General features: G+C 40.5%; 3 protein-coding genes across 9 annotated transcripts in view; 2 read left to right on the plus strand and 1 right to left on the minus strand.

The window, feature by feature from the left end:
* The window catches only part of SYNC (syncoilin, intermediate filament protein), an 18,603-nt gene extending 12,915 nt beyond the window's left edge, over positions 1-5,688 (plus strand). The window contains exons 3-4 of one of the 2 annotated variants that reach the window (XM_059071344.2): positions 2,068-2,192; positions 3,778-5,688. In XM_059071344.2, the coding sequence (XP_058927327.1) occupies positions 2,068-2,192; positions 3,778-3,838 (186 nt within the window). In that variant the 3' untranslated portion in view covers positions 3,839-5,688. Of the gene's footprint in view, positions 1-2,067; positions 2,201-2,370; positions 2,532-3,777 lie in introns of those variants that run through there. The other variant, XM_059071352.2, reaches the window with a different exon arrangement.
* RBBP4 (RB binding protein 4, chromatin remodeling factor) lies at positions 4,998-23,759 on the minus strand. Of its 2 annotated transcripts, none has more exons than XM_059070971.2 (12): positions 23,135-23,759; positions 22,426-22,573; positions 19,274-19,419; positions 12,519-12,692; positions 12,058-12,173; positions 11,784-11,944; positions 11,559-11,685; positions 11,040-11,117; positions 10,215-10,291; positions 9,730-9,787; positions 9,530-9,640; positions 4,998-6,134 (listed from the first exon to the last, which is right to left on the minus strand). In XM_059070971.2, the coding sequence occupies exons 1-12, from the start codon at positions 23,148-23,150 to the stop codon at positions 6,069-6,071; spliced, it is 1,278 nt and encodes a 425-aa protein (XP_058926954.1). In that variant the 5' UTR covers positions 23,151-23,759; the 3' UTR covers positions 4,998-6,068. The 2 variants fall into 2 exon arrangements, with proteins under 2 accessions (XP_058926954.1, XP_066868561.1); XM_067012460.1 differs by having other exon boundaries at positions 5,136-6,134; positions 22,426-22,570; positions 23,135-23,267.
* Positions 23,411-24,079, plus strand: part of ZBTB8OS (zinc finger and BTB domain containing 8 opposite strand) — a 39,202-nt gene continuing 38,533 nt past the window's right edge. Inside the window, exons 1-2 of one of the 5 annotated variants that reach the window (XM_067012469.1) lie at positions 23,485-23,552; positions 23,696-23,794. Coding sequence is in view for 2 of the 5 variants with exons in the window: in XM_059071301.2 (XP_058927284.1) it covers positions 23,931-24,027 (97 nt within the window). In the remaining 3 variants the exon portion in view is untranslated. Of the gene's footprint in view, positions 24,028-24,079 lie in introns of all 5 variants that reach the window. The other 4 variants (XM_059071301.2, XM_059071308.2, XM_067012477.1 and 1 more) reach the window with 4 other exon arrangements.

Below are 24,079 nucleotides of genomic sequence, written 5' to 3' on the forward strand. Positions count from 1 at the left end.
AGAAAATGGAAAGCCTATGAAAGATTGAGATGATAAAGCAGGTTTGTTTTGTATTTTTTTTTTTTTTTTTTGCTGTATGTGGGCCTCTCACTGTTGTGGCCTCTCCCGTTGCGGAGCACAGGCTCCGGACGCGCAGGCTCAGCGGCCATGGCTCACGGGCCCAGCCGCTCCGCGGCACGTGGGATCTTCCCAGACCGGGGCATCAACCCGTGTCCCCTGTATCGGCAGATGGACTCTCAACCACTGCGCCACCAGGGAAGCCCTGTTTTGTATTTTTAAAGTTTTTTTTTGGTCATGCCGTGAGGCATGTGGGATCTTAGTTCCCCGACCAGGGATCGAACCCATGCCCCCTGCAGTGGAAGCGTGGAGTCTTAACCCCTGGACTGCCAGGGAAGTCCCAATAAAGCAGTTTTTAAAAAGTTAACCCAGTGGTGCTACACAGGATTAAGAATGCAGATTGTCCTTAATTTCTGTCACTGTACAATACTTCCTTCATTCTGTGACAGTTTCTCCCTGTCAAGAGCTTATCAGTGATGGTGCGGACAGCCTTCACAAGCAGGTCTTTTGTATATCCAGCAAACAACAGGTTTGCTAGATGGTGAGGCTTGGTGAGGCTTGGGAAACTGGGGCACAGAGGTATGCAGATGCTTTCCTTTAGATAACATGCTCTTAAGATAGTAAGGCCACATCTCTGTGTGGTATCAAAGCATGGCTAGGCACTAAAAAAATGACCTTTGACAATGTTGATGAAAGTTGAGATTCAGCCAGAGTATCAAAACACTGCAGATTGGCATGCCACAAGTACATCAAGGATGACTCCGTGAGCAAATTATTTAGATCCTTCTGACAGTATGCACCTAAACTGGATTCCTATTTTATTCTTCAAAATCTGAGGTAAAGTCATTGCTCCTTAAAAATGTACCTTCCAATTTCAATGCTCCCTTCCCTTCCCAGCTCCCCCATGCTTCCTGAGGATCCATGTCAGCTAGCAACCAAGGCACAGACTGATTTGCTGACATCTTCATTCCTCAGGCATTAATCCTAGGCAGAGACAATTTACGGAATGCATCCTGCTTGGTTTTGGCAGAATGGGAAATAGTTATCTGAAGACCCCTGAGGGCCTCCTAGGCATAGCACCTTCATATTCCAACTTAGCACTTTAGAACCAATTGTCCTGATGTAATAAGCAAAGGATATAGGAAATTAACAACTCTGATACCCTCACTAATAAAGCATCTATTTGCATGCCATGTTGTGGTAAGTACTAAGTAAAGGTATCTCTGACTTCAAGGAGCTTCAAATATAATATTCAAGAATTGCTTACACAGACTTGGTTTCTTTCAACTTAAATTGCTGAAGTTGTAGGGTATTATAAAAACTACTGATTATTAACGGAAGCAAACTTGTACGTAGAGCAAGGGGTCTATAAAATTCTTAGTTCACCACTACATAATCAAAATCCTCCCCGACACTTTTTTTTTTAACTTATTTTTGGATGCGTTGGGTCTTCATTGCTGCGCGTGGGCTTTCTCTAGTTGCAGAGAGTGGGGGCTACTCTTCGTTGCGGTGCACAGGCTTATTGCGGTGGCTTCTCTTGTTGCAGAGCACGGGCTCTAGGCACACGGGCTTCAGTAGTTGTGGCACACGGGCTCAGTAGTTGTGGCTCGCAGGCTCTAGAGTGCAGGCTCAGTAGTTGTGGCGCACAGGCTTAGTTGCTCCGCGGCAAATGGGATCTTCCTGGACCAGGGCAGGCGGATTCTCAACCACTGCGCCACCAGGGAAGCCCCTGACACTTAAAATTGGGAAACAAAAAAGTCCCTCTGAGAATCTGTCCACCCTTTGCAGGATTTTATTAAGATGTAAGCTGTGGTTAACAGACAAGACTCCCTTTCAGAACAGTATCACTATCAAAAACAGTATCACTGTCAAAACACAAATTCTCTGAATCTGCTTCTCAACCTCAACACTGCTATGGAGATTAAACAATGTGTAAGGAAATATACTATTATGGACAATGTCAGGTTTTTATTGTTCAGCGCATTAGAAATGTTCTTGGCCCTCATGCAGGAACAGCTGGAGGAAATGGAGGAACGACAGAGGCAGCTAAGAAGCGGGGTGCAACTCCAGCAACAGAGGAACAAAGAGATGGAGCAGCTAAGGATCAGCCTTGCTGAAGAGCTCTCAACGTACAAGTCAGTTTTTGCTGCTACCCAAGTCTCAACTAACACTGGCTGAGGGAATGGTGGGGAGGGCAGATGTTGCTCAGGGGAAATTGCTCTTGACAGTGAAAAGCAAAAGAAAAAAAAAAGGGGGAAATTTTCAAATTGTGCTCATAGTGAACAGATGGAAAATGGCTTTTTAAAACGGCTATGCTACCCAAGAGCCTGGAACAGGCTAATGCTCCCACCTCTGAGGCAGGTGGAATCCAGACACAGCCTCAAGGTGATGATCCTTGTAGGTTACAAGAGCGGTGTCTGCATTGTTGCTTTCCTAACCTAACAAGACTAGTGCCTTAAAAAAAGATTGTGTGTAATGACAAGTAAGTCATTTAGGGATAACACATACTTCCAGGTTGCCTGGTTCAAGCATTCAGGCTTCATTTGGAATGTTTCAATTTCTAGTAGGACTTAAAATATGTCCTGATTATCATCAGGAAATCCAGAACAGGATAAAACATCTAGGCTCTGTGCATTCTTACTTTCCTCACCCTACCTGACCCCATCTGCTATTCATAAAGTTTCCTTAGAATAGCAGAGAAGGCAGTTAGGGTACCTAATTCAGACTATGACTAAGGAGGCCAAGAAGGCTAAATTAATCTGTTAACAGTCATTTACAAAGCTGAAGAGGGTGTTGTTTGTAGACTGAAGGACATGATTATTGCTTAATTTGTGAAACAAGCAACACACCCTATCCATTAAGTTCTTTACATACAAATATGTCCTCACATTCTTTATAAAGTGCTGGATTCTCTTCAAGAAACTAAGGATTAAAAAAGATCAAGTTGGATACTAGATAAATATCCATAAATTTTAATTAATTTCCTAGTTAATCCTACATTTTGGATACAAATTCACCAATAACTACTATTACTGACGCTTTTCCTAAATTACTAGGATTTTTTTTTCCTTTGGCCACCCTGCGTGGCTTGCAGGAGTTCCCCAATCAGGGATTGAACCCCGGGCCACAGCAGAGAAAACACTGAATCCTAACCACTAGACCACCAGGGAACTCCCATACTAGGATTTTCTTTTACCATGTTTCATCCAGGAATAACTGACTGCACTCATTGTTTGGGAGATTACTAGAACCTTGTAACTGAAGACAGTGATCTGCTAAATACCTTTGTGTGGATCAGGTGAAAAGTACAACATGGAAGAGACAACGATTAATCCAAAGAATCGAAATAACAGAATTTTAGGCCTTGTAATACCTGTGTGTAAAGTTAACGTGGGCAGAAAAAACTTTTAGCTAGCCCCTCCCAAAGTCATCCTTGATTAGATGCAAAACACACTCTAGCAATCTCTCCTCAATATGGCCTGCACTAAGCTTCATAAGTTTAAAACTTTATACTGGGAATTCCCTGGTGATCCAGTGGTTGGGACTCAGCACTTTCACTGCTGTGGGCATGGGTTCAATCCCTGGTCAGGGAACTAAGATCCCACAAGCCATGCAGCGCACCCCCCCAAAACAAACAATAAAACCCCACAAAAACTTTATACTGTATTATTTCAAGCTGCACAAAGTTTAAACTTATCCTTTTTTCTCTCAACCTTACAGGGGCTGTTTAGAAACATATGGCCGAATCTGTAACCAAGAAACAACAAAAAAAACTTCTTAGCAAAGGATCACTAAAGTACCCTTTGGACATACTTTTTTCTAAACAGAGAAGGGAGTGCCAGGGATTTGGCAAGCAGTTCACTCTGGGAAAGTTACAAATACTGGCTGACCTGTTTAAAAAGATTCTAGGGCTGGCTGGAAGCAGAACACTATCAGTCAACTCTTAGCTGGATTCTATTTCATAGGCTGCTGGTACTGATTTCAATGCACTGAGGAATGGAAAAATGTCTCCTGTCACCCATCAGCAACCCTCCACACGCACAAAGTAAAGGATGAATGTATGGACACACCTTGCTGTACTGTGAAGAATGTATCTTGCCTTCTGTTGACCCAAAGCAGAAAGTTTTTCAGGAACACAGGTGGAGTAAAAAAGGCAGCCGATATTCCTTATATTCAAGTTGACCCCTGAACAATGTGGGAGTTAATCTGCATATAACTTAGTTGGCCCTCGGTATCCGAGGTTCCTCCACATCCACGGACTCAACCAACCACTGCAGGTATAGTACTGTGGTATTTACTATTGAAAAGTATAAGCAGACCTGTGCAGTTCAAACCCACGTTGTTCAAGGTCAACTGTATATGGGTTTACAATTTGAATTCTTTTGTGCCATGAGTGTTAGACTTTAATTGAATCCCTTTACAAAGTTTACTTTTCTTTAAGCCTGTGCTGATTCACGTAGATTTACTCGTGTCGTGGTAATTTTCACTATACTCTACAAGAACTACTGACTTAGAAAAAAGAACCAATCCAGATTTCCCCAAAGATGATTTTGATTTTTCACCTCATGAAAAAGATTTTGGGTCAGAGTGATCTACTCAGTTAAATTGGGTGACTGAAGAACTGGACATTTTACCTGGTTATGGCACTTGGCTTTTAAGAGCCTATTTTTCTAACCTCTAAGTACAGGTCCCAGTGAAAAGAATACTGGGGAGATTCAACCTCCCTATAAGAAAAGGTCAAACACCTTTTCCAAATTTAAATTTTGCCTTAAATTCTCTCTGCCACACTGCCTCTGACATCCTTGAAAGTTCATGTAGTTCTCTAGAGATAGACTTCAAAAAGGTGTTATTTTATCAAAGACTAATCTGTGCACCTCTGATTCAGTATTTTATGTCTTTCACTTTCCCTGGGAAGGAGTAAAGCTCTTTGCTATACTTCTGGGTCTATTATATTTAATTCTGCTCTTGGTAGTCAAAGACCATAGAAAATAACTGTCATCTGAATAACTCTTCTAGAAGCCAGAGACTGATGTTTGATGGATATTATATATTAAATAAAACCCATCAGCGTGGGGTTATGTAGAAAAGCAATTTATTCCATTATAAGCACTTACACAGTTAGTCATGGAGAGTAACAGGCCTGCTGGTGAAACAGGTCACCCAAAATAGAGATGGTATCAAACTAGTGGTCAAGGACTAACTTCTTAAAAAAAAAAAAAAAAAAAAAAAAAGCAACTCTTATCCAGGATTAATTTAATTTTAAAAACAAATACAAGCTATTGATTCGCTCTTCTCAATTTAACTGGACAGTCTACCTGTGGTATAACTGTCAGGTAAAAACATACATCTTTACAACTTGGTGGTCCCAAGTTTTTTTTTTTTTTTTTAAACCATTTCACAGAAAGGAAAGAAATAATATGAAAACAGCTCAAGAAATACACTAACAAGCAAAAATATATGGGGAAAGAGGAACACATTGTTTTGACTTAACTGAAGAAACTGAGAGGAGACTGGTCTATGTAAGAAAATGTGTATCCTGGAAAGTTCGGTGTGAAGATTTTAGAGCAGGAATTTATATGACTTGAATCTCCCCTATTTCCTGAATAAAAACGACATCTTGTAGTATTTATACTTCATGGCTCAGACACCTACCTTACTTGGCTCTATTTCTTACTCACTCTAGCATTTACTTAAATGAGTCAGAAAAACATGGGGATACAGCATAAGAAGAAAAATAACCACACACAATATTCCCCTTTTTGTGGCTACTTTAGACCTCTGTTACTAGAAAATTCCTGAAGAAAGTTTAAATATAAGTCTGTGGCTTTGCTGAATCAAGAAGCCCCCAGTTAATATTTAGAAAACACCTTCTGTTTGGACTAATAACATTGTTGATAGAACTTATTATAGAGGGATAACCAAAGTCTGTGTCTCAAAACCAGTGTTAAATCAATCTCAGGGTTGAGAGGAAGAAAAGGGGAGTCTAAAATCTCAAGAAGTGCAGACATTCTCTAGGATCCTTGTCCTTCTGGATCCACACTTCCTTCAGGGTCTTCATCATTATAAATGTTCTCTGCCTGCCAAAAACAAGAAAAAGAGAAAAGGATATTGAGTGAACATGAAAGTTACTTCTTGAAGTTAAGGTTTCAAATAGATGAGTCCAGGGAGACAGACTGTGGGGCATATCATCTGTTTTAACTATTCAACTCTGCAGTTGTTGGATGAAAGCAGCCACAGACAACCTGCAAATGGATTAAGTGTAAGTTGCGTGCCAAGTAAAACAGGCAGTTGGCCACAGGCCAACCCCCCTGGATTAGAATAGTAGCTAAAAACTGAAGTATGGTTACCATTTGTCTTGATAATCAACCTTGAGTCTTTTAATCAGACATTATTCATAATAGTCAAAAAGTAAAAACAACACAAATGTCCATCAACTGATGAATGGACAAATAAAATGATATATCCATACAATGGAGTATTATTTGAAAATAAAAAAAGTCAGTCACATATCGTATGATTTATATTAAATGTGCAGAATAGGCAAATCCATAGAGAAAGTAGATTAATGGTTGCCTAGTACTGGGTGGACTGGAGGCAAATGGGAGGGATGGCTACTAGGTGTGGGGTTTCTTTCTGGGGTTACTGACTGTAGTGACGGTTGCACAGTTCTTTGACTGTACTGCAAAAACCATGTTCCAACTCTCAATTTATAAATATTTTAAAAAGAAACTGTTCTTGCATAAAATAAACTCTACTTGTACTACTTGATGAAATATCCATATCCAAGAGCATCTTAAACACAGAAACCACTTTCACTTGGGCAAAATTTACTGTTCTTACTATCTACTATGCACTTAGTATCACTAGGGTAGCTGCTACAGAGGATGGGATAGTCTTAGCTTACAATCTGACTACAGGGACAAACAATGTATACAATTATGTGAGTAGTCTGACAACAAAAGTGTGGGATCTTCTCCCCTGACACCAATGGGGTGTCCAACAACTCAGTTCAATCCTGATGCTGACCACCTGGAGGTAGACTGTAACCAAGGGCTCAATCCCACAAGACTACCCTCACTTCAGCAGAGGCCAGTGTCAAGCCCTGAGTGCCCTGGCTACCCGAGTACTCCTGCCCAACTTGGCTGTAAATTTTCTCACAGCACCCCCCCCCCCACCAGGTTTGATGATTTGCTGCAATGATTCACAGAACTCAGGAAAGCACTTTACTGGTTTATTATAAAGATTATAACTCAGGAATGGCCAAATGGAAGAGATGCACAGGGCAAGGTGGGGATGGAGCACAGAGCTTCCACACCCTCTCTGGTGGCACTGATATATTCACCAACCCAGAAGCTCATGAAATCAAAAGCTTTTTATGGAGCTTTCCTAAGTGTTTTTATAGGGGCCCCCTTAAGTTATCTCCTTAGCCTAAACTCAGGTGTGGCCAAAAGCAGCTACGCAGCTACTTATAAATAGCAATAGAGACTCCTACCACTCAGGAAATCCCAAGAGTTTTAGGAACTCTGTGCCAGGAACCTGGACGAAGACCAAATGCTTACTACTTATTATATCACAGTAATTCTTAAAAAAACCCAAAACAAACAAACCCCCCAAAATGGAGTAAAGTAACAACCTGGACTGGAGGTGATGGCCTTCAAGGTGATGTAGCTTCATCTCCTACAACACTTCTATGACAACCACTAAAATACCTTTCGTTGACAGGCTATCTAAGGCAGGCCATTTCACTTTCTTGTTAGAACTCTAATTTCTTATATTAATTTTGTGTGGGTGTGTTACAAGGAAAAGGATAAAGTAGATTTTCTGTTAATACATGAAACAAATCCTTACTGTAAAAAATTATAATACAGAAAGGTATAAAGAAGAAAACAAGCATTCTCTAAACATACCAATCACATTTTGGCAAATAGCCTTCTATTAAATAGTTATATATAATTAAACATAAGACTAGATACCCAAATTTTTTTTTTTTTTTTTTTTTTTTTTTTGTGGTATGTGGGCCTCTCACTGTCGTGGCCTCTCCCATTGCGGAGCGCAGGCTCCGGACGCGCAGGCTCAGCGGCCATGGCTCACGGGCCCAGCCGCTCTGCGGCATGTGGGATCTTTCCGGACCGGGGCACGAACCCGTGTCCCCTGCATCGGCAGGCGGATTCTCAACCACTGCGCCACCAGGGAAGCCCTAGATACCCAAATTTTAATAAGAGGGATTCTATCATGCGGTTCTATAATTTCCTTTTTTCCTACTTATTAGCATATAATAAATAGCTTATAAAACTAAGTATACTTCATTCTGATACAAAATATTCCAAAGTATCGATGCAATATATAATGTGTTAATCTCATAGGCCACAAATACTCCTATTTTCTTTATTTTTGATTAATAGGGCTATTCCGTAAGACAGTTCTGAATATCAAATTTTTTTTTCCTCATGTTGAGCCAAAACTCACCTCTGGAGCTTCTTCCTGGCTCTAGATCTACTCTGAGACACCAAAAGTTTCTTTTGAATTATTTTCATTTATTAGGCTACTGTCACTTAAAAGTCATGCAGTTGTTTTGTAAATTGTGGTAAAAGACACATAACAAAATTTACCATTGTAACCATTTTTAACTGTACAGTTCAGTGGCATTAAGTCCATTCACACTGTGTGCAGCTATCACCACCATCCATCTCCAGAAGGCAACTGTTTCTTGTATTGCTATATATCAGACATTACAGTTGCTTTTATTAAATTTCAAGTGCTCTGAAAATTCAAAGAAGGGTGATCACCTTCAATTGGGATATAAAGGCAGGGAATGTTTTTTGACATCTAGGCAAGTTTCATGAAGAAATGGTAGTCTTTGATGCTGTGACATTGCAGTAGGAACTGTGCTAGGCATGTTCATAAGTAATTTCAAGGGAATGATCACTCCTAAAGATTCAACTGCTAGCAAAGAGAGAAAAACAGGAGGCAAGCCAACAATTAGGGGGTTACTGCAATAGCCCAACAAGTAGTAATGAGAACCTGACCAAAAAACTAGGTGTGAATAGAAACAGGAAAGTTGGTTATATCTGTTTGTAAGATGAGTAAAGGCAGGAGAAACACTGCAGAGATCAACAATATAAAATCTGATAACTGAACCGTACCTAGAGGTGAACAGACAATAGAGGAAGACCTGAGTTTTCAAATCTAGTGAGCTGGGGAGACATTGAAGCCATATAGAAAATAAAAAATCAGGAGGTAAGGGGAGTAAGGAAAGGAAGGAGAAAAGAAAAGATCAGTTTTGTTGAGTTCGAGATACCAGTGAGACAACTTGATAAAGTTAAAGGGTAGGCAGCTGAAAATGATAATGTGCAGGCAAGTCACACTCCGGAGTAAACTGAACAGAGTTGCCAATTGTACTGATGAAGTATATAAATATGATGTGATACTAGGTCTCATTTATCTAAACTCGCCCAAATAAAGAAACACTTACCATTTGCCAAACTTGCATGATATTGTCTTCTGATACAGAACAAATCACCCAAGGTTCATTGGGATTCCAGGAGAAATCAGATATCTTGGCAGTGTGACCACCATGAATAAACTGAAAGAGGAAGGAAAACAGAGATGAAAAGCAGACAGAGGACAATAAATCACAAACTATTTCAGTTCTGCTCAATATCTGTAACATACCAACAACTCTGGTGGCCCATCTTCTGCATCTTCCGGGGACTGTTCCTCTCCAATTTTACTAGCACAAAAAGATTTTTATAAGTTAAAACAGGGACTTCCCTGGTGGTGCAGTGGTTAAGAATCCGCCTGCCAATGCAGGGGACACGGGTTCAATCCCTGGTCCAGGAAGATCCCACATGCCGTGGAGCAACTAAGCCCGCGAGCCAAAACTACTGAGCCCACGTGCTGCAACTACTGAAGCCCTCACGCCTGGAGCCCATGCTCTGCAACAAGACAAGCCACTGCAATGAAAAGCCTGTGCACCACAACGAAGAGCAGCCCCCACTCGCCGCAACTAGAGAAAGCCCGTGCGCAGCAACGAAGACCCAACGCAGCCAAAAATAAATTAATTTAAAAAAGAAAAAAGTTAAAACAGATTTACCTTGAGTAATTCTGGAAAGTGTAAGAAAATAACTCCACAAAGAGTAATAATTAACAAGACTTACCTTAAATCCCAGACATTCAGTCTGCGATCAGTACCACTGGAAGCCAAAATAGTCTCATTGTGAGGTGACCACTGAACCTATACATAAGAAAAAAGCCATCAATTAGAAAATTGAGGGGAAAAAAATCTAACATTATATTTAACAATTTAACCCATTACTAGACCCAGGATATTCAGCTTTTGTTGTATTTCATATTTTTGAAGATTTCATTTATTCTTATTGTCTAATTCCAGCTTCCAGCCAAATGTCATCCAGTTCTGGCCTAAGAACTAAAGTACAGATCACACACAAAATAATTATTTACCCCAGTGCTTATAATGAATTCAGTATTACACATAGGACTGATTGCAAAGACCATAATGTACTCCTCACAGTGCCCTTGCATTAAGCTTCCAACATAATGTAACAATTATTTCTTAAACCGAGTCAGAGGGCTTTGCATATGGAGCTTAATTAAACGGATGAGGCAGAAAACATGGAGTCAGTACTTTACGAATGAACTGTGAAATTAACAGATACAGCAAGTTATAAAGGATAAAGGAGTAGAAATAAGGGAAGAGACAAGCGTCAGGAACAAGGCTGATAAAATAATCAGGCACTAAGTTTAATACCTCAAGAGTGTAGGCGACAAATGATCAGCTTGAGAAAGTATAGAAATAATGGAGGGAAAACAATCCCAATTCATACAGAGATCAAGAGATCAATCATAAAGATGATTTTTATTACTTATAGCAATGGGATAAGGCACAAGTGTGCCCACTCCCACACTCGGGTTTCCCTTGGGGCGGGCGGGGGGTGGGGGGGAGGAGCATTAGTTTCTCTCACCTGGAATATTTCATCCTTATGTGATTCAAAGGAATGCAACTTAAGTTTCAGATTTCTCAGATCCCACAAGGCAACAGTCTACATACAAAAAAGAAAGCAAGTGCAATCAATAAAATTTTTTTTATTGAGAAAAAGAAAATCCATAACTAAAAGATCTCTGTACATTCAAAAGAAGCCAGAGAGGGACTTCCCTGGTGGTCCAGTGGTGAAGAATCCGCTTTCCAATGCAGGGGACGCGGGTTCGATTCCCTGGTTGGGGAACTAAGATCCCACAAGCCGCAAGGCAAGTAGGCCCGCGCAGCACAACTACTGAGCTCGCACGCCTCAACTAGAGAGCCATGCACCACAACTAAAGAAGAGAAAACCCGCGTGCCACAACTAGAGAGAAGCCCGTGCACCACAACGAAAGATTCTGCATGCCACAACTAAGACCTGACACAGCCAGATAAATAAATATTAACAACAAAAGCAGCCAGAGAAATCCACCCTATGTTTTCTTGTAGAATAAATCACACTGACCTTGTCAGCTGATCCTGTGGCAAGAATGAACTCACTATAAGGATTGAAAGAAAGGCAGTTCACTTCAGCAGTGTGAGCATCAACTGAGTGGCTTGGTTTGGAAGTATTGTTTGAACGAGTATCCCAGCTTTAGTAAAAGAGAAAAAAACAGGAAAAAAGCTTGAAATGGGTCACTAAATATAAAACTTAGATAATATATTGAGAAAAAAAAATGATTCTACTCACATCATAAGTTTCTGATCATCAGCAACTGACCCAAACAGAGACTCATGGAGCAGATGCCAGGAGACGTCTTCTACTACTGCTGTATGCCCTGTAAAGATGGTCTTCGCATCCACAACTTTTCCTTCCTTTGGAACAGCACTGATGTCCCATAGGCAGATAGTCTTAAATGAAAAGTTAACTATTATATAAAAGGGTCTCACTTCCCGACACATCCTAGAGGAAAAAAACTGATATAACTAGCCCAGATTTGCTTCAAAATGGAAAGGATACGCACATGGTCATCTGAAGCACTAAGTAAGTGCCCACTGAGATTTGGGTTCCAAGAAAGCCCGTAGCCTTCCTTCTGATGTCCACGGAGACGCAAGTCTGGGTTGCACTCTCCAGAAGGGTCTACAAAGTAACAGACACATCAGGACTATCCAGTCCACATCCTCTTTGGATCTACTAAGTATAATGGAATTTTATCAAGAGGTCTAAAGCTCTTACTTTTTATGAGACATACAGACCCATTATGACCAAACAGATAATGCTTAAGAGCTGCACATTCTATCCTATGTAAAAAAGCATTTTTTTCCCCCACGTAGGGAAGAAAGATGAAGGAAGAGTACCCACACATATCAATATAAATCACAAGATGTTAAGTTATACAAAGCATAACAAGCAATTAAAATTGAGAGAAGCAATGTATCCCCCCAGTGACTCATCATTTGTATTTGAATCGAAGAGGGCAAGTACCTGGTTTAGAAGGATGTTTCGTATAGTCAAAAACAAGAACATCACTGGATGGAGTCTTTGTGGCAATGATGCAAGGGTTCTGGGGCATATAGCGTGCCCTGTTTACTTCTCCTTCATGGTTGATCTTGATTTCTATTTCAATTTTTCCACTAACCGAGCCAAAACCTCCAAATTCTGTAAATACGATAAATTAATTGCAAATGAGGACAAAGCAAGAGCTACTCTATGTCAGTCAAAGTATGACACAGGCAAGGCTTTTAATCAACGAACTGGTGTAATACTAGAAGCGATCTAAACATTTGTTAGCAGTATAAAGTGCATTCACATTCTTTATTTCATTTGATTCTTACCATAACCCTACAGCGTAGGAAAGAGTTATTATCTCCAAAAATTTTACACGAGGGATTCCCTGGTGGCGCAGTGGTTAAGAATCTGCCTGCCAATGCAGGGGACACAGGTTCGAGCCTGGGCCAGGAAGATCCCACATGCCGCGGAGCAACTAAGCCTGTGCGCCACAACTACTGAGCCTGTGTGTGCTCCAGAGCCCGCGAGCCTAGAGCCCATGCTCTCCAACAAGAGAAGCCACAGCAGTGAAAAGCCTGCGCACAGCCACCAAGAGTAGCCCCCGCTCGCCGCAACTAGAGAAAGCCCGCGCGCAGCAACAAAGACCCAACACAGCCAAAAATAAAAAATAAAAAAAATAAAAATTTTACACAAGAAAAGAGAAGCTCAGAGGACCTATATTAATTTGTTTATGGTGACTTGACTATGGCAGAACCTAAACTGAATCCCTATTTTTCTGATCCCTAGCCTGGTACTCTTTCAGCTACACCTACAATGATTTAGGTAATAATATATCTAATAAGTATTACACTATTATCTAAAAGTAAGGAACACTACTGATTCCACTTCAAAAATTCTCACTAAGTGGCTTTCAAGGCTCACTTAAACTATCAAAAAAAAATGTGCTCAATAAATAAAATCTAAGTTACTGTTTTAATGAATATCAAGTACACAGTGTGCTAGGTACTGAAGAGTCCCTTTTACTATTTATTTGAAACTCTAGTTGGGGATGACCTTTCTGAAATACTGTCACATCTTTCCTCACACCAGTGAGGAAAAACAGAGCCACAACAGCTGGTTCCACTTTCCTGACCTCCCACTTACACTTGCCAACCAGAGTCCTTGGTTGAAATAAACCAGGTAGGCAAGGACTAGACAAAAACATTTTTTATTCATATTTGACTACTCTATGCACTTAAAGAATCCTCCCAAGTACCAATTATAAAATGTATAACAATATAATTTGTGATTATGTAGATCCTGGCAAAGCAATATTTAAACAAAGGTAGTTAATAAGTAGCCAAAGAATTACAGAAGGCAGCATGATAAGGTACCTAAGAGTCAGGCCATGGCATAACTAACTCTGCCACTTACTATCTTGGTGATTTTGGTGAAGGCCTTCAATTTCTCTGAACCTCAAATACCTTACCCATAAAACAAAGTTATGAGAGTAACTTGTAGATGAAAATGACACTCTGAAGGACAAAAATCTTTTCAAAAAGCAGAGACATAGTTGGGTAATATAATTAGCAGATAACTTTCAACCTCAAAATAACTTTATAAGTAGAAAAGCAGTGGTTTAAACAAGCTAAAAACCTAGAAACAGTTCAAAATAGACTCTAAAAGAGAGAAAAAAAAAAACCAAACACATTAAACAATTTTTCCCTCAGAATTCTAGACCACAAGCATCTACATTGTAAAAAAAGAAGGCATGATTAGGATATGTGATCTCAAAGAACTTTTAGTCCAAACACAGGGAGATAAGATAAGCACACAATTATAGATGACTATGACAGAAAAGAATAATTACCAGAAAAGAGATACCAACAAGGAAAGAGCAATAGCTGGCATGGAGCCCACAGAGCAAGGGGTAATTGTTATATAATGTGGACTATTTCAGTATCAGCTATATACTGCTAATCAGAGGGCCCCCCCCAACTGTAGTTGAAGTACAGTAATAAGAAATCAGCTTAGAGGATTCACAATTGAGATTTATGAAGATGAGGATTTATCTATTTAACAAATAGAGATTCCCCAAGTTGAAGGTGATACGCAAAAGGCCAAATCTGATGTAGGAAAGAAAGACTGAGGTAACAATGTACAATAAATTGAATGACTATCAAGGTCTAACTGTATTGCTATTTTGTTTGCTTCTCTCCATATAAAATACTATTTAAATTGACTGAGACATTTTTACATATGCATATATCAGGGGAACTACCACACAGATAAAAATACAGAACATTTCCAGCCCTCTCTCATCCTCCCCCAAGGCACCAGTGTCCCTCCCAACCAATGCTGCCTGACAAACTAGATAACCGGCATTCTAATTTCTACCACCGTGCCATTTTTTGAGTCCATAAATGTTTTGAAACTAAGAAGAATAAGTTGTAGCATCTTGAGTCAAATATTCCATTATTTCATCATGATTTAGTAATAGTTTTATATTGAGGCAAAAGACTAAAGATTACTTAAAAACAAAAACAAACGCCCCCCCAACCTATTCCCCAAAAAAGTTGCTAAAAATAAATCTGTTGATATTTGAAGACCCTGGTAACAGAGTCTGAAGTAAACTTTTAAACCTAATCTATTTTCAGGCTTAAAATGTGACCATAGCCAGGCTGAATCTAATATAAACACACATTCTTTTTAATGTCAAAACAAGCCTAAGTCAGTTTTTAGTTCTTTCTCTTTGAAAGTTTAATGATCTTTTGAAGCTGTCTGCCACCAAGTATCTCAAACCAAATGGGGTCAAGTAGATGGTAATCAATTACAATAGTTCAATCTGAGAGTCCAGGACATTTCATCTGAGAGCAAGGAGGGACTAGGAAGCTATCTATCTAACAACAACCCAAGAAGCTTTAAGAGACATTAGAATATATCTACTTCCACCACCGTTGAGACCCCATGGAGAACACCTGCCCTGCTTTAAGCATCAAGCTTGTTCAGTCACCAGAGGGTGATTTGAAGGACGGAGAGGTAAAAGGAAGAGAAAAGAAGGAATGGGAGCTGATATGCTATGTAACCTTAGGGCAAGTTACAAAACAACTGTAAGAATCGGTTTCCTTGTGAAGATTAAATAGGGCGAAATACAGTCATACAAATATATCATACATATTACTGGTATTTTTCATAGTTCCTTTATTATTAAGTATTAATAAGGGGGGATAAAGGTATCATTGGTTTGATGCCACTCAAAAAACTCGTTATCAGAAAAAGACTGGAGTGTATGTTAAAAGACGCCATTTCAAAAACCAGGGAAGACTTATATGAGGAATCTAAAAAAGAAACAGAAACACACTCACAGACATAGAAAACTGATGGTTACCAAAGGGGAGGGATTGGGGGGGATAAACTAGGAGTATGGGATTAATAGATACAAACTATGATACATAAAATAGATAAGCAACAAGGATTTATTGTACACTCAATATCTTGTAGTAACCTATAACGGAATAAAACAAAAAAACCCCCAAAACCCAATGAATCACTATGCCGAACACCTGAAACTAACACAATATTGTAAATCAATGATACTTAAAACAACAACAAAAACAGTAAAGAAAATGGATTAGTCAGCAAGTGGCATTAAAAAAAAATTGCTAACCACTTAGAAAAAAAGCTCAGATTCCGGGCTTCCCTGGTGGCGCAGTGGTTGAGAATCCGCCTGCCGATGCAGGAGACACGGGTTCGTGCCCTGGTCCGGGAAGATCCCACGTGCCGCGGAGCAACTAAGCCCGTGAGCCATGGCCGCTGGGCCTGTGTGTCCGGAGCCTGTGCTCCGCAACGGGAGAGGCCACAACAGTGAGAGGCCCGCATACCGCAAAAAAAAAAAAAAAAAAAAAAGCTCAGATTCCTATTTCATCCCTAAAACCAAAACAAATACAAGATTAAAGTTTTAATGGTCAAAACATAAAAGCACCAGAAAACAACAGCTAACTATTTTAAAATCTTGGAATGAAGGCCTTTCAATGAATGACAAAATCTGAAGGACACCAGAGGAAAACTGGATAATTTAAAATTCATAGCTTCTAAACTAAATAGGACTCAAAATTATAAAATAAAGAGGGAAAAAACTACCTATAACCTATTAGTTAGGGATAACTTACCTTATATAGAGAGATAACATAAAAGAAAAAATGAACAAAAAACATAAATAGGCAGCACAAGGGAGAGACAGATGAAAGACAAATATTTTAAAATAGATCCAACATCACAAATAACTTAAAAAGCAAAGTAGGGAATTCCCCGGCAGTCCAATGGTTAGAACTCTGTGCTTTCACTGCTGAGGGCACGGGTTTGAACCCTGGTCAGGGAACTAAGATTCTGCAAGCAGAGTGGTGCAGCCATTAAAGGAAAAAAAAAAAAAAGCAAAGTAAAATAAGAGTGTAGTATTACATTCAATGTTGGCAAAGGCATGCAGAAAGACATCAATACATCTGCTATTGGTGAAATTGTGAATCTTTCTTTGGAGGGCAACTTAGCAGTACCAATTATAATTGAAAATGTTCTTGCCATTTGATTAGCATTCCACTTAGTTAATCATTCTACAGCAAAACTATGCAAGATACATGTACAAGAACTGTTTTTGAAGCCAAAAGACTGGAAACCACTTAAATGTTAATTGAGGGATGGTTAATTATAGTATAGTATACAGCCATCAAAAAAGGAGGCACATCTCCATATGCTCACACAGAAAGATGTTCAAGATACACCAGGCCAGGAAAGTAAATTTTATACTGGAGTCCCAGTACCAAGAAAAATTGCCTGGCATACAGTCAGTACTTAATATATTTGTTGAATGAGTGATCCAATAAATGGGATAGATAAACCATTCAGAAAACTATCAATTTAACAATGATCCATAAGGGACAGATTTACAGGGGGAGGGGGGTTCACAGTATTTTATATTTGCTTCAATTTTTTTTTTGGCTGCACTGTGCAGGCTTGCCAAATCTTAGTTCCCTGACCAGGGATCCTATCAGGGCCCCTGCAGTGAGAGCATGGAGTCCTAACCACTGGACCACCAGGGAATTCCTGCTTTATTAAAGATGATTTATTATATTACCAATCAGAATAGTTGCTTATGTCTAAATAACCAAAAGTCCTATTTAAAGACAATTTATTTAATAAAAAGGAAACAGGCTCAGAGAGGCTAAATGATTTATCCTCAAACACAGCTAGTGAGCAGCCCAACAGGGTCTCAAGCCCATCTTCTGATTCTTTTTTTTTTTTTTTTGATGTGGACCACTTTTAAAGTCTATTGAATTTGTTACAATATTGCTTCTGTTTTATGTTTTGGTTTTTTGGCCGCAAGGCATGTGGGATCTTAGCTCCCCGACCTGGAAGGCAAAGCCTTAACCACTGGACTGCCAGGGAAGTCCCAGTCTTGATTGATTGATTGATTATTCATTTATTTATTTATTTATTTATTTTTTGCGGTACACTGGCCTCTCCAGTTGCGGAGCCCAGGCTCCGGACGCACAGGCTCAGCGGCCATGGCTCACGGGCCTAGCTGCTCCGCGGCATGTGCGATCTTCCCGGACAGGGGCACAAACCCGTGTCCGCTACATCGGCAGGTGGACTTAACCACTGCGCCACCAGGGAAGCCCCCCAGTCTTGATTCTTAAGTTCAGTGTTTTATCCCCTCAATCACTGATGCCTACCTAGAGAATAACCCTGTAGTAACCACATCCTATAGTTCACACACTTGGGTCAGTGACACAAAATCATGTTTGCTGACCTTTATCCTGAGAACTTATTTTGTATTCTATATTACCCTAAGCTAAATATGGAATGATCAAAAGAGTAACTGCACATTACAATCCTGGCAAGTAACTGGAACCCAAAATATCTTAGATAAAAGAATGGATTCTGCTAATCAGGAGAAACCTAAGATAAAAAACATTAAACATTCATTTTTGGCACAAATCTCAATACTGAGAGCCTATCTTCGACCTCCCAGTAATAATTTGAGTTCAAGGACAACAATAAAGGAAACCTCCCATTTCTGTCTCTTCTGAAAGGGAAAAAGTATTTCATGAACAGTTAAGCCCTTAGGATATCTCCTAAAAATAGGATATAATTAAACACTCATTTAATTTTTATATACTATATAGTAAATGCCATGGTTAAGTCATTTCTACCACTTACACCCAGAAAGTGTAATTTAAGCCAGTGTTTTTCAACCTTTTTTTTCATTATTGCCCCTGTAAGGAATCTTGTAGGACATTTTTTCTGATACCTTGATGAAATTCCTGTGTATTTGTTTATGCATGCTATGTATATCTGTGCTTTAAACAGTTCAAAGAATAAGATTGTTTCCACACACACACACCCCCCTCTGAGAACCAATTTTCACTCCCACAGGGGCAGTATTTCCCATGTTGAGAATGCAAGCATGCATTGCAATAATATATGGTGGATTTTTGCTTCTTTCAATTCTAGAAATTTCCCCACCACCAAATTTAGTTGAAGAAAGTTTACAGAAAAGGTACAGAACCAAGTATGTGTTAAATATGTCTTCTGACATCTAATATCTATACTGCAAAATCAGGCTTTCCAAAGCTTAGTTATCTTGTTCCTAATTCAAGAGACTACTTTATCAAACTGTACACACTCTTTATGATAATTTAGAAATATGAAAAATATAACCCATACATCATTCCTTCCTTCACCTTTAAGATTCCTACCTCCTTTTTCACTGTCGTAGTGTGACGCATCAAACTGAGCATCATCATTAGGGAGCTGCACACTGGCTATCACAAGGTGGTTTTGTTCATCTGACGTGTGTGTCCCCAGGACAAGTCGATGAATACTGAAATCTTTCCCTTCTGGTCTGTAATAGCAATATATGGTCAGTATTCAAATCAGTACACTAAGAGAGACTACAAAGTCAGTAACACACATGTATGCACAAGGCACTATTACAACCAGGTTTTGAGAGGAAGAAATCATTAAGAGCCACAGTTCCTACTTTTCACATATCTTCCATAGAGCTGAGTATAAGGACCACAGAGCACTTAATTTCATAATTATTTCTTAACTTAGCCAAATATTTACAATTACTTTGAGGAAAAAGTCTGATGGAATAAAATACAAATTAACTACTTACCTTTTACAAGGAGCTGGAGGGAAAGAAACCAATTGGTGGGTATACTACCACTTTAGGTTACTTCATTAGCTTAACATCATTAAAAGGGAAAGGAAATAACATCAGGTAAACTAACTGTTCAAATACTACTGAAGCACAAAGATGACTAAGATGTGATTCATATCCTCAAAAAACCAAGGACAATTAAAGTCATATACACAAACATTTTAAACACAAGTCAACATATAATTCATGAAAAGTACCCAAGAACATGTAAATTTAGATACGAAAGATTACTTCTGGAATAAAGGACACGTTCTTAGAAGAAGTGTTACCTGAGCAGGTCTCAAAATGAGAGATAATCTAGAAGAGGGGGACAAGGGCTTTGGAAGACAGTATTCTAAGGGAAGTAAGCAAAGGGAAAGATTACAAAGTGCCAGACACCACGTTAAGCATTTCACATACCTCATACCATTTAAACACCATATAACAACACTCTGAAGTACTATTCTAATTTAAAGATGGTTTGGGAAAATTAAGCAACTTGCCTAAGATCACAACTACCAACTAACAGAACTACAACTGAAGTCCAAATCTAACTTTGAATGTGGGAAAACAAAGTGAGAGAGAAGGCTAGAAAGCAGATTAAAATCAGACTCTAGGGTACTGAATGCCAGCTTAAGGCATTCTGGACTCTTTACTGTAAGAACAAAGAAACATGGAAAATTTATAAGGGACACAGCATCATTTGAGTTACCTCAGAAGGATTAATTTAAGTGTAAAGGAGAGGTTCTTCAAGCGTGGTATCAGGAACAATACCATCAATATCATCTGGGAACTTCAGCATGCAAATTCTGAGATCCACTATAGACCTACTCAATCTGAAACCTGGGGGCGCAGGGGATGGATTGTGGTGCTCAACAACCTGTTCTGCAGGGAATTCCTTGGTTGTCCAGTAGTTCGGACTCAGCGCTTTCACTGCCGTGGCCCGGGTTCAATCCCTGTTCAGGGAACTAAGATCCTGCAAGCTGCAAGGTGCAGTCAATTGAAAATAAAAATCTGTTTTACAATCCCTCCAGCTGATTATGATGCCTGTTAAAGTTCTAGAACCCATGGTCTAGATGGGAAAGATGCTACACAAGAATTGATCAGGGCTTATAAATGGACTGTCAAGTGGATAAAGGGGGAAAAACCTAAGAAATGTCAAACCAAAGTCAACTATGAAAAGGAGAAATGGCAACAATAGAAAAAGCTGGGTTGGGACCTCCATGGAAGAAATATACTCAGTTTGAAATAGGTCATGTTGGGGAAGCCAATAAAATACTCCAGATAAGACAGCTGAAAATTCACGTAGCGCTCAGAAGTTGGGTCTGGAGATAAATCAACAGAAATTCCTCTGCACAGAGTTAATAGGTGTCTACATCTTACATGGGAAAAAACAGAGGAAAGATAAGAGGGCTGTCAATGTAAAGTTGGGGATACCTGCATTTAGGAAGTTAAAGAATCAGAGCAAGTGAGGGAGGGAAGAAGAATATTACAAAACTACAATTGTATGGTTTTTGTGTGTGTTTAGAAACAAAATATGAATAAAAAGAACACACACACACAGTAAACAGTAGACGTTAGAGATAGTTGCTTAAAGGACCCTTCATTCGAAAAAAAAAAAAATATATAAGTAAATGACATTGTTATTCGAGTAGAATAACAAAAAAAAAAAAAAAAAGGAAGGATATTTGGACCAATGTCTAATACTGCAGAAAGATTTATTTACCTAGATTCATAAAGTAGAAAGCTACTAAGACTACAGCAGATTTCAGCCTTGGGTTATTTAATCTTATTCACTGCTTTCCAAACATAGCTAATCACATTATATGGAAAGCTTTTCCAGAATGACTTAGTAGGTATAGGGTGGCCAATATTTGGGATCCTCTAGTCCAATATCATTTAGCACATGTCTACAGTAAATCTGGAATCACCATTCAACTATTCTCAAGTATGCTGCCGCAAGTTCCTAAGTGGTTTGAACTGAGAACTCCTGACAGAAATGACTCCACTTATCCTGAACTCAAGTAATTCTGATGATAAGCTGAATATGGGAACTCTTGGTATGATAAACCAGCTTCCAGCTCTAAATTTCTAAGTACTTATTAACATACTTAGGACAGATGTCGCCATTTTTTAAAAAAAATGCCAATGTGAAGGTAGCAGGCTCATTCTTAAGTTATTAATAACATTTATATAAAACTTGTTGAGCTGAAACGTAGCCAAATAACCACAATTTGCAAATATCTTGACTTCTAAAGACCTGAGTTTTGAAAGAATTTACTTACTTAGTACACATATATAATTTTTAAATGTTGTTCTGAATGGCAGGAACCATGTCACATTCATCTTTGCATTAACCAGCTACTACCAATGACTGTGAGATTCAAATTTCTTTTATTCAAAGAACTGGACTCATCATAATACTTTTTGAAAGCTGACAAATTTTACATTACTGTTTGGTCAACTATAGTTATAATGTGGCTATTCAATTCAGAACCAGATAAAGAAGACAACATGTTTTCTCTTATCAGGTAAACTGCAAAGTAGTTTTACATTTTGCCTTTTTTGGCCTAGAAAAAAAATGTCACCACTAGGTTCTGATCACGTGTCCGCTACGGGTGACTGGAGAAAGAAAAACAGGGAAAATCAATGCGAGAAATCTACACCGAGAATACAACAAAATAACGTTCAAAAGATTCCTATCACCTGGTTACATCAGGAAGCCACTGTGCAGTTAGGCTGGGCCACTCCAGAGCATGGGTCATCACCAAATCGTAAAGAAAAGGAGTGTTCTTTTTCCATATTTTGTATTCTTCATTGATCACACGTTCTTCTACTGCGTCATCAAAGGCTGCTAAAACATTAAAAACAAATTTAAGTTAGGGACCACAAATGGAAACCGAGTAAACACTTCCAAAACTACCGGCACGGCTCCAGAATCCCGATTCTGAAACGGAGGTTTGTCTAAACCTCCCCGAGGCGCAGGCACCAACACCGCTCTCCAGCTTCACGGGGCCTAACTGCTGGGGTCATCCCGGCCAGACGCCGTTAGCCGTTCGGGCGACGGCGTCAGCAGGAGCACAGAACCCGCGAGGAGGCCCGAACACCGACCCCTGCGGGTAGCGAACGCTGCAGAGAGGACCCGGAGAAAGACAGACAGACCGACAGGGAACGCGGGGAGGGACCAAACACCCGCCGGGGCCCCCACCGCCACCCTCCCGCCGCTGCGCCGGGCCTCCGCTCCCGAGGAGCTGGCGCGCCGTTAGCCCTCCCCCGCGGGGCGATTTCTCCTCACGCCTGCGATGGCGGGGACGGCACCCAGCAGAGTCCGGCCTGTCTTCAATGTTAGGCCGTGTCGAGGCCGCTACGCAAGCCCGGCACCCCCGCTCTCCTGTGGCCGCCCCGGCACCCTCACCTTCCTTGTCGGCCATGGCGGGCAGACAAGCCAGTGGGATCGGGTTGAGCTTTGCGAGAGGGGCGGGGAGGCAGCGGGCGCTCGCTCTGCGCGCGCGGCCTCTATTGTTTCCTGCTGCCCCTGAGTGAGGGCCGACTCGCGCACCTTCGCGCCAACACCGACCAATCGGAGCGCGCCGAGAGGCGAGGTGGGCGGGGAAGCCGCCTTCGTAGCCTATCCAGACGCGCGGAGTCGCCTGCCGCGGGGTCGAAGCGCGCGCTCCTCCCCTGCCCCCACACGGCCAGGAGCCGACTTCCTTCGATTGCGCGCGCGCGGGGTTGGTGAGAGTGCGCCTCTCGGAGTCACGTGAGAGATTTAGTCCGCACGCTCCTGGGGGCAGCCATTTTCTTGAAGGGTGTTAAGCTGCGATCCCTTCAAAGTAGGACTTTATATGAGGAGTCTAAAAGGTTTTCGGGTCTAGTTGTGAACTCTGGGGGTGAGGCTACAAGAAAAGGCTTCTATCAGACCGTGAGTGTCCCTTGCTCCTAGGCCCTCCAATTGACTTGTTCCTTTAATTCTTAGAAAGAACTATTGATAAAGCAAGCCCAGAAAATGAGGCCTTGGACTTTTAAAGATCTCCTCCAAGCGGCGGGACCTAGGACGGAAGTCTTAGAGGATTAAGTAAGACCTCGAGAATGGAGTCCTGGCCCTTTAAGGGTGTGTATGAAGGGGCGGAGTCTAGGGCGGAAGTTGTATGTCCGGGCCGAAGTTCGGCTGATGAAGGGCGGAAGCTGAGATTGGGGCCGAAGTCACAATCATGATGCTGGAAGGGGAAGATGTTAGAGATTACAAGTTGACTGAGGAGCAGAAGGCGATCAAGGCCAAGTATCCTCCAGTCATTCGGAAGTACGAGTGTGAGTAGGTGGCTCACTTCTCTCCTTGCCGGGGGCTTCCGGCTTCCTCTAA

The sequence above is a fragment of the Kogia breviceps genome, chromosome 1 (assembly GCF_026419965.1).
Source record: "Kogia breviceps isolate mKogBre1 chromosome 1, mKogBre1 haplotype 1, whole genome shotgun sequence".
Classification (NCBI taxonomy): Eukaryota; Metazoa; Chordata; class Mammalia; order Artiodactyla; family Physeteridae; genus Kogia; species Kogia breviceps.